Source organism: Hippocampus guttulatus, chromosome 6 (genome assembly GCF_054856545.1).
Source record: "Hippocampus guttulatus isolate MCC_2025c chromosome 6, RoL_Hgut_1.0, whole genome shotgun sequence".
NCBI classification, from domain to species: Eukaryota; Metazoa; Chordata; class Actinopteri; order Syngnathiformes; family Syngnathidae; genus Hippocampus; species Hippocampus guttulatus.
This window is the reverse complement of record NC_141266.1, coordinates 17,599,800-17,617,671: the sequence shown is the minus strand read 5'-3', so window position 1 is coordinate 17,617,671 and position 17,872 is coordinate 17,599,800. Positions and strand designations below refer to the sequence as shown.

Here is a 17,872-nt window from a genome sequence, read left to right as displayed (position 1 = left end):
CCACGTGTGGGTTGATACATTTTTGTGCTCGCATTTTAAATAAAATATAACTAACAGATACCTCATCTCCACTTTCTCCGGACTGGTGGACCACTGCGAATTGAGCTCTCATGCTTCTTTTTCTGTCCTCCCAGAGAAATCATTGTGGGGGTGTCCTCGTGCATGCAAAATGACTGAAAATCAGTTTAAGCTTTGAAGTCGGTACATAGATTACAGCAAGAGAGGCATCATGTTGTTGGAGCACATCAAGAGAGTCGATGAGAAACCTGGCGGCGAAAAAGGCAGATAACATGTTGATCGTCATCCTGCTCGTGGCGCACCGCCGCCTTGCATTCACACCTCTGTTAACCTTGTTTTGTTTGCACAATACACGGTGGATTTCGATGACACCTTTACAAATACACCGAAATCTATTTCCTCTGTCAAACAGAATCAGAAGTAAATATGTAAATACGATCACAAGGAAAACAGTTCGGTTGTCATGTTATAGATATATACTTTATTGATGCTCTCTGATAAAATAAAATTAGAAAATAATTTCCAACTTAGACATTCCTTCAACGCATTATTAATGTACAGTATATAGAGTTGTTATGACGAATGAGAAGAATACGATAGTCATATAAGATATCTGCTAGGACCGAGTTTGAATCAGAATGGTAGAAAAGATGAAGCGATACAAAGCTAGTCCCAGGAATTAACAGCATACTGTACAATTATATTCAGAGCCTACGTAAATCAGTCTTCCGGCCACAGCGTGTCACTCGAAGACACTCTCCCACATTGTCTCTGGAACGCCACGAGTAGGCCTTTTTTCCCCCTATTCTCAGCACTCCAGTCGACCTTCATCTCTCTCTCTCTCTCTCTCACCCTCTCTACGAGTTATTAAGTCATTATTTCAAGAGTATTTCCTTCATGGCCATGTATCCTTTATAAGGTTTATTTGTGTCTGTCAGAGTCCACCTTGGGTTGTTTTGTAAGCTGACGTGAGGTAAGAAGCGCCCCCCAGTACTGTTCTTCGGTACTCCAACAAGTCCATGCCTGGATTTTCACAGTTATTTCCTTGGAAAAAAAAAAATATCATCAAGGTGTCCACGATGTCTCCTGCTCTGTTTTGTCCCCCACCCCGGTGGCAGCAGCGTTCCCTGCATTTTTATTGGAGTGCATTTAGGAGAGAGCACTTTGGTTGTTAATGTGTGTGTATGTCCGTGCGTGTCTTAAGTGGGGGGTTTTATGTGACCGAGTGAGCTCAAGCATACATTCATGGTAACAGTGAGTTGTTTTGCTGTGTGGAGAAAAAAAATTTGGCAGTACAGTAGTTCCCTTCTATATGATGGGTCACAGGGCTGCATTACAGAGAGGAGGGGGGTGGGGGCGGTAAGATTTGCTCGTATTTTAACTGTATATGATATGTCATTTCTTCCCTAAAGTCCATTCTCTTCATTTAGTCGCGTTTCGCTCGGCTGCACGGCAATCGGGCAGCAGAATGGCGATTGAAATTTGAAATGCGGGAAGTCGAATTGAAGCTCCATAAACTTCCTGATGCAAAATTCAAGCGTATTGAAACTTTACTGTTTATAAGCTGTACATCAGGGGTGTCAAACCCCATTTTTGTCGCGGGCCACATTTTTGTTACCATTTCCCTTGGAGGGCCGTTATGACTGAAATCATATAAAGAAGTCAACAATAACAGGTGATTCAACTATTTTTTAAGTTACAGTCATGAGGTGTTTGGCAACAAGAAAATGCTTACAATGTCTCTTATTTGTAATATATGAGAATTTAAAATTTTGGTAGATATTTTAGCAAGCATCATGGAAGTCGCCGTGTTTGATTTGCTTTCGCGGGCCACATAAAAGGACAAACTGTGCTTGAAATATTTATAGAACTCGATCAAATTCTTCCTCAAGCTTAGAAATGACTTCTGTTGTATTGACAAAGCCATTTAACCATGAAATGATCGCTGTCATTTGTGCAGAAGATTAAAAAAATAAATAAATAAACCAATCCTCGCATGTCATTTGTATTTGATAAGTGCATGACATCACATCTCCGGATGCATGAAGTGCAGTTTAATTCAAGTCAAGGCCGAAATGTGCTTTGACCAAATTGTGGATGTGACCTCACAGGCATGCATTTGCAATCCTCGCTGAGTTAGCGGCGTTCAGTGTCACAACTCTGCATTGGGAATTTCAAACTCAATTGAAATGTTGACATTGGTTTCTTGCTTGGCAGTGCTGTGTGCAGCTTGACACTGCATTGACGACTGGCAGTAGAGGCTTCGAGTGTTATCTTAAGGGCATTGTGAAAGTGTGCGCGCATGCATGCGTGTGTGTGCGTGTGTGTGTGTGCGCAGCGCATGCCACTGTTTTATTTATTTTCTTTTTTCAAATAAATTCCGTTCGTATTGATCTAACCTTCTGTTAAAGGGATGCTCGTTATCACACAATTAGCATTCTGATAGAAAATACATCATAAGGATAAAAAGTCATGGTCATTAATTCCTGATGAAAGGGCATGGAAAGCGAGAGAGAGAGAGAGAGAGAGAGAGAGAGAGAGAGAGAGAGAGGAAAAAGAAAGAGAGATAAAGGCTTTTTCTTTTTTTTCCCCATTCAGAGTTCGCATAATTAGTCCTCGTTATTTCTCCTCCTCCTGCTTTTATACGTCCTAGCGCCATTTCTCACCCTCTTGACGTCCTTCCTCGGCCCCCGCACCTTTTCGAGTCTCCGTTCTTGCTAAATTTCTCTTGCCCCCATCGCTCTAAAAAGGGAACGCCCCCCCCCCCGACCCTCCCAAGTGTCATCACTCACACCGGCGCTCCCTCTCGCTTCCATTACTTCTCCCCGTTGTCCCATCTTCATCAATTTGAGAGGCTCATTTGTCAGCGCGCCCACTCTCGCTCGCTTCATCTGCGGGGGCCCTCGTCCCTGCGTTTGTCCTCTCCTGGGCCCTCTTCAGCAGGTGGAGGTGTTGCCGTTCGGACTCGTAAGCAAGTTCCCCTCTGGGTCGGGCAAAGGGGGCACTGAGGGGGCCAGCGAGGGGGCGGGAGGAGGAACAGCTGGCGTTGATACTGGTGTGGCCGTAGCTGGAGTGGAGGTTCGAGAAGCTGCAGGGGAGAGCGGCACCACAGCGCCTGATCCTGCATCCCTCCCATCCCTGGAGTCTCTCTCCCGGAGGAGGTGCACCAGGGCGGCGTGCTGGGCGCCGAGGGTGGCCGAAAGGTGCGCCGGTAAGGCGTTGAAGCCGGCCGTGAGCTGCTCCACCCGTTGCTCCAGGGACAACATCTGGCGCTCCAGGTCCTCACTGCGGTCGTTGAGCTCCGACATGAGCTCGTACATGACGCTTTGCATCTAAAGGGCGAGACATGAGACGCCGGATGACTCGTGATGTTTTTTCCCTGCCGTGAAGGGAAGGATAGGGCGTTTTCAGAACTTTGTTGGGTCAAGACAAAGCGTCCTCATTAGGATCAGTCAGTCATCGTGAAAACGCGGCCGAATCGTGACACTACGAGGTCTTATTTTGAGTGGAAAAAGTTTGGCTACACACTCGTACAGGGGTGGCCAACCCGCGGCTTGCGAGCCGCATGCGGCTCTTTGACTAGTTCAATGCGGCTCCCGGCTTTCACACTACAATTGTCGAAAACGCCCCGGCGATGGCGCTCCCATTCAAACAACGGTGCTCAATACACAGAACGTAACTACGTCAGCCTATCATCAATCTCGTTACTTGATTGACATAGAGGGCAACCAATCAGATGACTGAATCAGCGCTCATGCTCAGACAACAGCGCTAAGTGCTAAGCTAGTCAGCGAATTACCTCTGTTTATAAGGCAGGGGTACCCAATACGTCGATCGCAATCGACCAAGAGCCAGCAAACTGGTCCCAAGTCGACCGCGAGGGGTGGGAGGAGGAAATGGGTGGGTGGGGGGGGGGGGGGATTTGTGTGTTGGTGTCTTTAGGTTTCATTTATGTTCGGGCGCTCCGGCTGTTGCTCGTCGTGGCGTGCATGCATATGTGCGCGAGTGCATGGTCATGTGTGTGTGTGTGTGTTTGTTCATATGCTTGCACGTGCGCGATCGGGGCGATCCAAAAGTCGATCTTTGGTCAAAAAAGTGTGTGTGCAGCTCTTAGCAGTAACGCAGTAAATAAATTGGCTCTTAGTCTCTAACTGGTTGGCCAACCCTGCACTAGTACAATGATTAGACGACATGTTTCCTTCATTTTATACACTCTTAAAACAGCAGCATTAAAAGTAACCCAACATGGAGTTAAAAATTGTGTGTCTTGATTGTTCTCGATATGACACCAATTGAAAAGGACCGTTGAGGCACTGCCTCAGACACCACTGCAGCCATCCAGATGATTTCACTCGTAGCAAAGCTCGTAAAGCTCACCCTACCACTCTTTGCTATTGTTGTCGGGTCTAATCTTGTTACCAAAAGGACAATATCGTGTTGAGTTTGAACGTCACGGAGAGACTCTGGAAGGGGTTTCGAAGGAGCAGAAGTGGAAATAGGCCGCCTGAGAGGAGTGAGTAAGTCGGAGGGGGGTGGGGGGGGGCAGGGATGTCAGAGATGGAGCGGATGCAGGAATAAAGAGGAGGCTGGAGGGAAGTCGCTGGAACATTGTGAGAGACCAGAGAATGAAAGGAAGGACTACACACCCGCACACGCGCACACACACGCGCACACACACGCACACACACACAAACACTTATGTCAGCTCACATGCTCACTCAGACACCCACACGGTCGCACCACACAAAAAAAAAAGAGAAAAACACTCCTCTCTTTTCACCTCACATTCCCACTCAGTCATCCCCTGCTTCATAACACCAATTCCGGTTGCGAGGGAGAGACAAACAGGCAGGTCGTCATGGGAACGGCCCAATTAAAAAAAAAAAAGGACGTTTTAAACGAGTTCATTAACCGAGGCTCTGCGGTACGTGACTCACCTTTGACAGGTCCACCAGCGTGTTGGCCTGATCGCTGAGCTTCCTCTGTTCCATTTTCACGCTGCGTAATCTACCCACACACACACACACACACACACACACACACACACACACACACACACACACACACACACACACACACACACACACACACACACACACACACACACACAATGAGATGCAGGGAGAGCCATCCAAAGCTGCAGCTCAGTGAGTACACAGTGGTCAGCGCGGTGAGTTAAACCCCGGCGGGCTATGTGACAACAAAACTGCGGCACGGTCACCTTGCCCCCGTTTCACCTTTTGCTGCTCCCTGCGCCGTGCGTCCGGATGCGTGAGTGTGCAAAACATTCAGGCACACCGTGTGCTCTCCCTCTCTGACGGCTTCGTAAATCACCGGAAAAAATATTTCAGCTCCGTCGGAACCGAAAGCTCGGCAGGAATAAATAAGAGTGGCCTTTAATATGACGAGACCTTGGGAATAATGAGGCCTTTGGGGAAATAAATGAAGGGGAATACAATTAGTTTTTATAAATAATCTTGCCAGGCAATTATAAAGAGGAGCCGTTAAGTTCTCGGAACATGGGGCAATGGCTGAGTTGTGATCGGCCGTTATGATCAAGTGCGGACGGGATCATACAGTATATCCGTGCGTTTCAAAATGCTCACCGTTGGTAAGAAGGCCGCCATTAGAAATCTTGTTCTAGCAATGCTAGAATGGATACAAAAAGTCTCCACACCCCTGTTCATGTGCAACATTTTTGCGATCCATTCATTCACCCATCCGTTATCTGATCGGCTTTACCCACGCGAGGCTCGGGTGCCGGAGCCTATCCCAGCTGACTTTGGGCAGTGGGCAGGGCACACATAGACGGTCATAATCATACCTAGGAAAAATTTAGAGCGATCAATTAACCTACCATGCTTGTTTTTGGGAGGTGGGATGAAACCGGAATACCCAGAGAAAACCCACATCGGCATGGGGAGAACATGCAAACGCCACGCAGGGAGGCCAGAGCCCTGCACCCTGAGGTGGACGTGCTAAACCGTCAACCACCAGCATTTTCGTGAAGATTGAGAGGAAGATAAATAATTTCTTAATTTTTTTACATGATTCATGGACATATAACCTGCAAGATTCAAGTAAAAATTATTTATTTATTGGGGGTTAAGCAACAATCAATTGCACAGCATCATACGATCGCCCTCTGCCGTGTGGATTTTGGCCTGTTTTAATGCCCATTCTCCTCTCCCCTTGCCCCCTCCTCTGCTGGTCAGAGAGTAAGCTAAATGGCGGCGAAAGAAAGTTAGGGTCGTTGTTGTGGAGGATTCTGCATCCACCGACAGGTCCTGAGAAGAACCACTTGCCTGGGAGGAGTCTACCTGCGGCGCTTCGTTCATTAAATGGACCTTTATTCTATGCATCATGGCATGTGATTACATGCCATGATTGCAGCCTGGTCATCCCGGTACGGGGGAATCCCTCCATCTGCCAGAATGAACGACGCACTCGTATTACAATCAGTGCGTTAGGTATGATGATCAAAGTCTTTGTCACGGAATGATGCATGTTGGTTACCCACAACTGTATTTGACTGGATGAACTTTAAGCCGGTGATGATTCATTGAAGTCGTGGGTGGATGCAACTGATTTCAAAAGTAGCGTTATCGTGCGCATGTGTGCGCATGTGTGTGTGTGTGTGTGTGTGTGTGTGTGTGTGTGTGTGTGTGTGTGAGTGGGTGTGTGTTAGTTGTGAGTGATCTCACTGGTGAATTGCCTGCAGGAACTTCCGCTGGTGTTTGCGGACTCTGGAGTGGTCGATTTTCTTCATCAGCTTGGTGTGCTTGTAGATGAGCCAGGTCTCCCTCAGCACGTTGGCCGCCGCGTTTTTTATCTGCTCCCAGACGACACATGCAAACACACAAGCAAACGCATATTCATGAGCAACAGGTCACCCTTTTGCAACAGATTTGTTTGTCCTTCGCTCTGTTATGTAAAAAAACAAAAACCCTTAAGCATGCTCCTTTTTCTTAAAGGATTCCCTCATTCTCAGTATAAAACACACACACACACACACACACACACACACACACACACACACACACACACACACACACACACACACACACACACACACTTTGCCTGCCAAAGCTTTCTTTTCAAGCGCACATAAACAGCTCGTTCCTCGGGGACTTTTGGCAATGAGAACCAAGCGGAGTCTCTCCCCCACACGCTGTGCCACAATATATCTTAGAGCAGCTCAAAAATGGTCTGCATCACGATGGCTGGCTGCATGTGATCCAGTACGGTGGTTTATTAAAACATCAACTAAGAGAAAATTAGTCGAAGCTGATACAGAAGCAGTGTGGAATAATTCCACAGAGCAGCCAGTGCGGACGTTCAGTGATGGTCGTTTCTCCCCATTTACTGGCCGGGGAAAAGCAATTATTTTCACAGTCGGGACAGCCGATTGCTAAAAAATAAAAACAAACAAAGCTGCTACGAGAACTTGGCAATGTTAAGTACAAAACGAAGAATGTAATTGGAGGAATAGAAATCATCCATTTTTGTGGTCTTAACCCTTTGGGGGACAGCGCTTACGACAGTGGACAGCTTATTAGCTTACAGGTTATCATGATTGGTGCATAATGTTAAATTTGACCAAATAAATGTTGAACATTGCCATACTTTCAAAACATTTCCGAAGTAAGATTGTAGAACTCGGCGGCCCGGTAGTCCAGTGGTTAGCACGTCGGCTTCACAGTGCAGAAGTACCGGGTTCGATTCCAGCTCCGGCCTCCCTATGTGGAGTTTGCATGTTCTCCCCGGGCCTGCGTGGGTTTTCTCCGGGTGCTCCGGTTTCCTCCCACATTCCAAAAACATGCATGGCAGGCTGATTGGACGCTCTAAATTGTCCCTAGGTGTGAGTGTGGGCGTGGATGGTTGTTCGTCTCTGTGTGCCCTGCGATTGGCTGGCGACTGATTCAGGGTGTCCCCCGCCTACTGCCCGAAGACGGCTGGGGTAGGCTCCAGCACCCCCCGCGACCCTAGTGAGGATCAAGCGGTTCGGAAAATGGATGGATGGATGGATTGTAGAACTCTACAATATGGCAAAAATGCGGCCATTTGTCATGATTTGGCTTGCGACCAACAGGTGGCACTGTAGGGCTTCCCCTGCAGCTGCACACCTGTTGGTCGTTAGGTAATCAGTTCTATAAAAGGACTCCCGCCCGAACACTCATTGTCGGGTCATCGTTGGTGCGCTTTGCTACTGTCATGTTCGTTTGTTGCTGTTCCTTTGCTGCTGTCATGTTTGTTCTGGTCGTGTTTTGGTTATTGATAGTTTTTTTTTCAGTCATGGTTTTCGTTTGTTACTTTGGACTTTGTTTTGGATTTGGTTTTCTCTGTTTTAAATCCAATTCGTCAAGTACACCATGCTTCTCCCTCCTGCCTGCTTTTTGGGGTCCACCTTCCATCGTGACACCATTAAATCATTCCACAAATATGGCCGACACCTTTCACATTTCAGTCGTACAATCTAATTCATCAGGCCGGCCATAGTTGCGGAATGGTTTGTGGCAGGGTTTACCGGTTGCGGGTTATTTTTCTGCAGAGTTGCGAACATCAGATGACGATTTCCCCAGAATTTAAACAAGAGCACATTCGACTGATTTTTGTGTTTCGTGACACAATTTAACCATCGGCGAATGTACAGTATGTCTCACGCATGAGTAAGTGTGACGGATTGTAATAAAAGGTTGCCGCGTAGTTCGAAGAAAAGCCAAGTGGCCAACAGCGGGGCGGTGTGGCAGGGGGGAAGTAAAGGGAAGCAGGGAATGTATTAAGGACATAAATTGAATGAGAGACTTCAAAGCCAAGCTGAGCGCTGAACAAAGAACAATTATACCCCCACCCCTTGTCTGGGAGCACAAAAGACCCCGTCAGGCCGGCTAATCAGCACCCATCCACTGCAGTCGAGCTCAACACACACACACACACACACACACACACACACACACACACACACACACACACACACACACACACGCACACACACACTGACTTAGTAGTACACGACACTGGCCTCCTGCATGTACTTTTCAATGACACGCATGAAGTCAACCTGGCAAATCACAAAAGATACGGGAGGCCAAATCAAGAGTTCAAGTTTTACCCCCCCCCGTGCAAAATTGGCAAATTTGAGCTGTAACAGAACACCCAAGCTCTATTTTATTTTACTGTATCATTTTGCAGGATTTGACACAGAACCAAGCGCACATTGGGCATTCATTTAGATTTATTCTTTTTATTTTGGGTCTCTCTGCAATGCCATCTCATTGTAATCTGCATAGGACCTTCAGAATCAGAACAAGAATATCCAAGAGATGGAATGCAGACAGAATTTCTCAAATGATGTCATGATCATTTTGAGATGCATTAGGTCAAGTAAATCTTCACTGTAGGTCCAGGAACAAAGTGAACAGCCCGCTTGTGCCACAATGAGATGGGTGATTCCTTTCTACCCATTCCATGATATAAAGATGGCATCCCGCCTCAGATTTTACCTTCAAAGGTAGAACTTTGCTGGGTTGACACTTTTGTGTCGGGATACAGAACAGAGACCCTGGGAAAATGCTGATTTTTACAGATAGTGTAAAAAGGGGCTGTTGAAAGGCACAAAAGCCATACCACGTTGTCACGGGCAACCGCATCCTTGTCGCATTTCGCCTACCTATGTCAAGGACCCAGCAGACGTTTGTGGGCAGTTAATCTCGAGACAGTTTGATAATGACCTGAATTTCTATGGTGTAGTATTTTGCCAACTACAATTTGTGAAAATCCAAGCCCAACTACATTTTATGATGTCACTCTTGAAATGTGGGAAAATGTGTGTATGGCTCTGATGAAACCAAGGTAGAATTTTTTGGGGGTCCAGAATTTCATCACATTAATAGTAGAAAAATGTAAAAAAGAAAATCGGAGTCCAATTTTTTTTTATATCACAAATGAGTGGCATTTGAAAAAGTGGAATGTAGGCTTTTTATGTCAGCAGTAGTGGCGGCATATGTTTTGTTCGTGGGGAGCTGTGTTGGTGCCATCTGGGCCAAAGGTGTTCCGTTGCATCCCGCGAATGGCGCACCTTATGTCAAGTACACGGGAAATATGTTACAACAAGCGGCGTTGAGAGGTTGCCATATTGTGAAGGATTAATCAATCACTCATCACCACGACGGTGGCTGCCTGCCCCTTACTGCCTTAATGACTTGCGTGTGTGTGTGTGTGTGTGTGTGTGTGTAAAATAGGTGATTAGGTGGAGGGGACAAAAACATAAACAAAGAGAGCGGTCACCTTGGCGACAAGCGCCCAGCCTGCTCCTCCATGTGCCGACTGGACACGTGTCGACTCTCGGGTTTGACTTTCCCAGCAACAATGACACAGAAGGTTTTGATGTCCACCCGGGCTCAAGAAACTCCCCCAAAACAACAAAAAGGCAGCGCGGTATGTTCTCGGGGTATCCGCATGCTCAGAGCTGGATTGAAGTAGTCAGAGCTCCTTTGCCAAAATGTTTCCGGAAAGTACAGTAGTACGTTGACTTACGAATTGACTGACTACATTTGCCAATAAAGGACGTCGAAAGCTAACTTGTGCTGATTTCAATGAAAAACGTAAAATTTGTGCTTGGATAACGCCGTATGCTATTGGGAAACATATCGTCTGTGTGTCTAGCTTTTTCTTTGGATTTTTCTTGACGCCGCCACAAAAGTATCAATGATGCAAACAGGGAAAAAGTGAGCTTACTGACTACCGGTCCAGTTTTGAGAATTTTTCCACCCTTAGGATACAAGTCATCATTGGTGTGGTCGTCGGATGTGTCAAAAGCAAAATACTGAGTGATTATCCAGTGGTGTGGGATGTGTTGAAAGTGATTTCCTCATACCCCTGAGTCTGCTTAGGAAAAGTTTTGGGTCAATAATCGGAAATTTTAAGCCCGTTTATTACGAGTGCAAATGGTTGTGTGGTCGCGCCATGGACCCGCGATAGCGACGTGAAACGGAACGATAGCCAATCAGGAGGCTCGTTGAAGCTCACGCTGCTGCTAAAACGAGTTTTTGTATCCAGCAGCACGTCGGAATAAAAAAGACGAGGCAAGTTGGAGTTTTGTCATGGGCTTAGAATCTTTTCATTCTAAAAATCAAATAGACTGTAAAAATAATTGCTCCGAACCCGCTTAAGGAAATTAAAGAATTGGATTGCTCAAGACGATATAAAGAAAACAAATGAAACCTTGACGTTGCCTTGGCGACAGCGCTGCTGGTTTTGCCTGCCTTGGCTTTGTCAACAGGTACATTATGTGCGACAAGAAACATAATGACAAGCATTGTGAAAAGGAGATTGCTTGAACAAACTGGGACTGCGTATTAACCTGGCCTTCAACAAATTATTTCAGTAAATTGAAAAAAAAAACCACTGAGAGAGCAGCGATTTTACTGAAAGAAAAGACACATGATCAGGAGTGGGGATGGTGTGGTCCTTATTTAATTTTTTAGATTTTGTTTTCTTTTATGGTTAACACTGTATGTTACGTCATGTTGAATGTATGTACATTTACATTTAGCATTAAATCCCATTTAAAAAAAACAAACAACCAAAAAAAAAAAACTAAACAAAAAAACCCCCCTCAATAAGTCAACAACAACAACAAATGGAGAACATGCAAATCCCGCCCAGGAGGTTCTGAGCTGAGATTCACACCCGAAATGTGTCACTCTGTGGTCCTTTTTGTACGTTAGCTGGTTGGTAAAGTTCATATGTGTTTGCTCTTGTGGCAATGTTCCTGGCTGCCAACGCTGATAACACTGTTCCCCATTCTGAGCATTCCAACATCGCAGCCCTGCGTATCTTTTGCCACTGACATGACAGTGATTACATTTACAGTGGTACCTCTACTTACGAAATTAATTGATTCTGGAAGAAATTTCTGAACTACAAAATTTTGCAATACGAGACCCAAAATTCAGACATAAATGTTTTCTAAAGCATAAAAATGCAACAAAATATGTAACAAGTACACGTTACACTTAGATCATTGCACAATAAATGACAATTGTGCATAATGTAACAACAAAAACAAAGAATAAATAATAAAAATGCTGGCCATTAAACTTTTAACTGCGTCCTTGTCGTTTTTTGCCCTCTTTAGTTCATGTTCTCTCTCAGAAGTTGTTTTTGCCTGGCGTTTGGTAAATAAGTGATCCAAGGATGTTTGCTTTTGTCGGCTTTTAACAATCCTTCGAAAATGTCCATGGCAAACCTCAGCTTAGTGAGCGATCACCCGACTGGTGAACACTTTTTCTGGGGGATTCACATTTACGTAAAACTATTGGAACACTTCCTGGGCGAATGACAAGGACGCTGCATCGACACCGAACTATCTGTCTACACACACAGACACGTACGGTAGAAGTACCTCTGAGCCAATGGGGTGCCAGGATGATGCTTGGTAATAGCCAATGGCAGAGCAGCTATGAGTATGTTGCGTTCAGGAAACTATGCGAGTAGCGGGCCAAACTATTTTTACCTTTTGTATCTTGAAATTTGTTTCGTAACAAGAGGCAATATTTTCCTGTTTAGGCGTTTTGCAACTTGAAAATTTCGTATGAAGATACATTCGTAAGAAGAGGAGCCGCGGTAGTTCATTTACCTTGTGGCAAAAAAAAAAAAAAAAAAAAAAGCAGATCTTCACCTACATTGCTGCAAAGTCATTTTGTTTATTTGGCGTAAGGCGGCGAACATAAAAATACTCGGTTGCCTAATTTGATACTTGATTGGTGGCGGGGTACTCCAGAGACACCATTTGTGCGCAGAGGCAATTAAAAAGTCAGTTTTCCATCACATCTATTTAAATTATCACCACCTCCGGCACACAAGGTGTTCGGCCTTGGCGGACAGCTTGGCTCAATGGAGTGCTCTTTGTTTTCTTTTGGAGTGGAAGAGAGCCCGGGATCTCTGGGGAATGGGCTGTTCCCAATCTTGCAGAATATTCTCTTTGGCTGGAGCACGAATCAATGAATTAGCCGGTGCTACAGAATGGGGGCCAAAATCGAGTGCAAGTTTTGCCCGACAAGATATGAGATCATAAAAATAAACAAATAAATAAATAAAAAGAACATTATGACTAAAGTGGTGCCATTTAAAAAAAATAAAATTATGCAGACATTTGTGTCTTGCTTCTGCTTTTAACTGAGATTTTAGCACCTGCAATGAAGTTTTCCATCATCCACCGCGAACGTGTTCAGCTAGCTGCAAAAAGCGGAGCGCCGAGTTAAGCGCCTGCAGCAATTTAGATAAAACCTTTGATGCTAGTCCTGACATCTCACATGAGCAATTAAAACCTCACACACCATCGACTCAGGGGTTACGCTAACTATTATCAATTAAGATCTTAAATCCTATTACGGGGAGAGGAACACTCAGCTGAACTGAAATTAACCCTGTGCTCTCGGTGTTAGCTCATCACCGATTAAGCCTCCGCGTTCATCAGCCCTTACTGTGATGTCACGATGGCTCGCAGTTAATCGGAGTGGCAACAATGTGATTATATCGATGATATCTTACTCAAATCTTATGCATGTCGAGACGAGTGTTATGCAGAATTTGCTGCACTCCATCTCTGTGAGCACACATTCAAATTTTTGTGTCCAAAACCCGTCCTCGCCGGGCTTTACAAAGTAAAACAAAGCTGAGCAAGCTCACTAAGTACACTTTTTCATAACACACACACACAAACCCACACCGACTATCGACGCGGTCCACCGGCCTCGCTCTCCACTAATTGGCAATCCATTCTTGCTCGCCCATTTAAAGGGGGACACCGTGCCACTGAAGTGGATGGCACGTGTCTCGGTGTAATTCCGTTTTCCCCGAGTGTATGTACAACGTCGGCAAGATGGACAGGATGTCAGGCGGAGTCTATTGTTGCATTATTCATCATTATGGACTTGAGTGATTGTGTTCTCGCGTTGCGGGCCCATATGACGGAGAAAGGCCCGGGTGCATGTAAATCAATGTGCGCTCAACAGCTTCAATCATGAGTTGCTCAGTAATCGAGGGCAGGAGACAATTACCGCCGCGTAAACCCAAAGACCCTGCGAGGAAATGTCATCGTGCGCGCTGCACGTTGAGTGTGTTAATTGAGATCACATCACTTTTTAAATTGTAGGGGTGTTCACACGGCAAGATTCGGTCCGGTGCTACGCCGGGGCTGCCCCAGTAGAGCGTTCACACGTGCAAATTAGCTCCGGCGTAGCCCCGGAAAACAGCTTATACCGGACCAAATTTGATCCACCCCAGGGAGGTGGTTTAAAAATTTGCTCCGGAGCAAATGCTTGTTAGCGAAGCAGCACCGATGTAAATTTGCACGTGTGAACGCAACTGGGTTAAATTTGCTCCAGAGCAAATGCTTGTGAAGAGTTTACGTACGGCGAGAATGCGTTGCTTTCGCGCTCTGTCGGACTTCCGTCATGTGTTTGTTTAATAACGACACAAGACTTGGCTGGTAACATCTTTCCTTTTGTAGGAGACTGGACTGTCTCCGAGTTGTTTGTGTAGTTTGTTCCTTTGTTGTGTGTTCACAACCCCCCGCCCCCCATAGAATTTATTTTGTGATTTCCTCTCTTGATTTTCTGTTTGGCGCATTACGTGTTTGCTTTTCTGAGTGTCATTGAAGTCATCGTTGATTTACGTTTTCGGGGGCGGTCACTCTCGAGCAGAAGGCACGGAGACCGAGAAGGAGAAGGACGTGCCTGTCCAGTAGTCGCTTGAGTTGTGTATACGTTTTAAAAAGAACCAACACGACAGCTCATTTGTTTTCTGTCGTTTTGCTCCGCTGCAGAAACTGCCGTGTGAACGCAAGTGGGGCTGCACCGACGCTGTGCCGGTGCAGACACGCTCAGCGGCTTTGTACGTGTGAACGCTCCACACAATTTGCTGCGGTGCAAAATATATCGCAACAAAATACATCGGTGCAGCAAGCAGTTCAAGGGGTGTTCACACGGCACACATTTGCTCCGGCGCTGCACCGATGTATTTTGTTGCAATATATTTTGCACCGCAGCAAATTGTGTGGAGCGTTCACACGCACAAAGCCGCTGAGCGTGTCTGCACCGGCACAGCGTCGGTGTAGACATTTCTGTTGGGGTTGGGGGGTGGGGGGGGGAATTCAATATACAAGCAAAGATACTTTAGAAGTCAATGCGGAAAAGGCCGTCATTTCATCTCAGACGGAGAAGCAGATCTCAGGGTGATGGATGAGCAGCTGCAGAGGAGAGTTTCAGGGAAAAAAAAAAAAAGTTTATTTTTTAAAATAGTTCCTAAAAAGCCCACACAATAAATATGGCTCTGGGGTGGGGGTGGGTGGAGGGGTTTGTCTATTCACTGTTTAATCTCCAGCAGCAGATGACAGATGGTACTAAGGGCCCCCCCCCCCAAATAAAAAATTAAAAAAATAAAATGAAATAAGGGCTGGGGGGGGGGGGGGGGAAAGTCCTACAACAAATATTTAATAAGAAATGAACCAAATACTCCCTTATGAGCACTGTCCAAATCGTCAAACACGTTGTGAGGCATAAGGACGCCCAGAGGACTACCCGGTGAACATCTTATCCTCTTTTGAGGAACATGAAGTCATTGATCTTCCCTCCTACATACCCTGCTGCCATAATGTACTCTACATATTTGATACTGGCTGCTATTTTTAAAACGTGGGTCCTTCAATTGTATGAAAAATTGAAAAGGCCCAGAAGAGCGAGGGAAGGGAGGCCAAATGGCGAGAGGCACGAGAAAGAAAAGCAAAAGAAAAGAAGTTGACAGTTTGAAAAAGAGGGACGGGAATTTACAGTAAAAGTGACAAATGTCGCACTCGTGGAAGCAGGGTGGGAGAATTGGAGGACGGCGGAGGGAAAAGCTCGGTGATGGAAAGAGAGTACGACATTTGGCGAGACAAATTCAGAGGAGATAACCTTTTTTTTTTGCTTCCATTCTGTAGAATAACACGGCACTGTCACGGCGACGCCGAGCGCGATGCTGTTATTATGGAGGGCAAAAGAGGCGCAGCAAAAGGACAAGCTGTCAACCCCCGACTGACGTGAAAATCCCTCAATGGGACTGGTAACCGATAAATGCGGTCCTCTCCCCTTTCAACTGAAAACTGATTCCAAAAAAAAGGGTATTGTTTTGGCAATGGAATTTTACAGCTTGAAAATGCCAACACCCTTTACCACACTGCTGCTGCTTGCATTACTTAAATACCACAAGTTTAAAATCCACTTAGCGTAGTGGCCTCTAATAGATGCCGTGCACCATTTAGTCATCCGATAAAAGGTCACGAGTGAAGCCATTTTAGAAAAATCCCAAATGGAATATTTTTATGTCACAAGTCAAGTAATTAAACAAAATACCGGAGACAAATTCCTTGTGTGTTCTTCATACTTGGCCAATAAATATGATTTTGATTCTGATTCTGAATAGGGCATAAAAATAATACATTATATTTTGTAAATTGGACAAAGTAATCATTTTCCCGGAGTGAGATTCTGACGAGAGACAAACCTGGTAGTGTGATATCGCATCAAGACAACAATAGCCGGGCTCACTGTGGAACGTGTACAAAGCCTGTCGGATGGAGGCGAGACCCATCGGGATTGGAAGAACGATAAACTGCGGTTATTAGCTTAGCATTATTGTTTGCAATTCGTTGCTGTATAGTGCGCAAGATGGGATTCCCTACTTGGCGCATGCATTCCCGCTAGCACCGAGCGTACACGTTATAGTGAGTTGGTGTCCGACATTGTCATTGCCAAGGTAGTTATGTTGCGCGGTCGGCCACTCTGTTAGTTGCAAGCCATGACACAGGATTCCATCCATGCACTCATATAGTTTGAATGTTTTCGTACAGGATTACTCAACTCAACTGTATTTATAGAGCACTTTCAAACAGCCACCGCGGCATACAAAGTGCTGTACATGGAGCAATTTAACATATACAATAAACAGTAAAACAAATCGGTAATAAAGACGGTACATCCAGAGGCACACAATATTTTCAGAAACGCGGCCCCGGTGGTCCAGTGGCCCCTGTGTGGAGTTTGCATGCTGTCCCCGTGCCTGCGTGGCTTTTCTCCGGGTACTCCGGTTTCCTCCCACTTTCCAAAAACATGCATGGCAGGCTGATTGAACACTCGAAATTGTTCCTATGTGTGAGTGTGAGCGTGGATGGTCGTTCGTCTGTGTGTGTCCTGCGATTGGCTGGCAAGCGGTTCAGGGTGTCTCCCGCCTACTGCCCGAAGACAGCTGGGATAGGCTCCAAGCAACCCCCGCGACCCTCGTGAGGATAAGCGGATCGGAAAATGAGTGAATGAATGAATTATTTTTTTTTTTTTCCAAATCGTGTTGAGAAAGCGGAGGTCTTCTCAGTGCTTGTAATAAAAAATGCTCATCGACACCGGCGTGAAATTCATTCGCTTTGCGAGAACCAAACCGTATCGTTCCAATTTTCTGGTCCATTTACGTGCCCTAGTCTTTTCCTTTTGGGCCACTCACACAGCCGTTTGCCTGAACGTGAACGGTGCATCGGCACACAGCGCCGAGCCATTTTGCTGAATAACTCGACAACGTCGGCAAGGAGCGGTGAACAGGACAATCAACAATGCATGACAACGGCTGACAGGCGACTCGGCATTCCGTCACTGACGTCACTCAGCGGAGCCTGTCTCATAAAATCATTTTCATTGTTAAGCGTGTCATGAATATAATTGTATATAATTACTGTAGAGGCACAGAAGGAATAATAATACTAATAATATGTATGTGTACATTCTGTTTCTATTATACATTATACATTTGTATTCCTATCACTTTA

The 17,872-nt window shown here is 45.7% G+C and overlaps 1 protein-coding gene across 1 annotated transcript in view; it reads right to left on the bottom strand.

Moving 5' to 3' along the window:
* Nucleotides 1-471: 471 nt before the first annotated feature.
* kcnn3 (potassium intermediate/small conductance calcium-activated channel, subfamily N, member 3) overlaps nt 472-17,872 on the bottom strand; it is a 65,272-nt gene continuing 47,871 nt past the window's right edge. The window contains exons 7-9 of the mRNA XM_086113962.1: nt 6,723-6,850; nt 4,956-5,025; nt 472-3,350 (exon numbers count right to left, since the gene is read on the bottom strand). Of these exons, the coding sequence (XP_085970088.1) occupies nt 2,955-3,350; nt 4,956-5,025; nt 6,723-6,850 (594 nt within the window). The 3' untranslated portion in view covers nt 472-2,954. The remainder of the gene's footprint in view (nt 3,351-4,955; nt 5,026-6,722; nt 6,851-17,872) is intronic.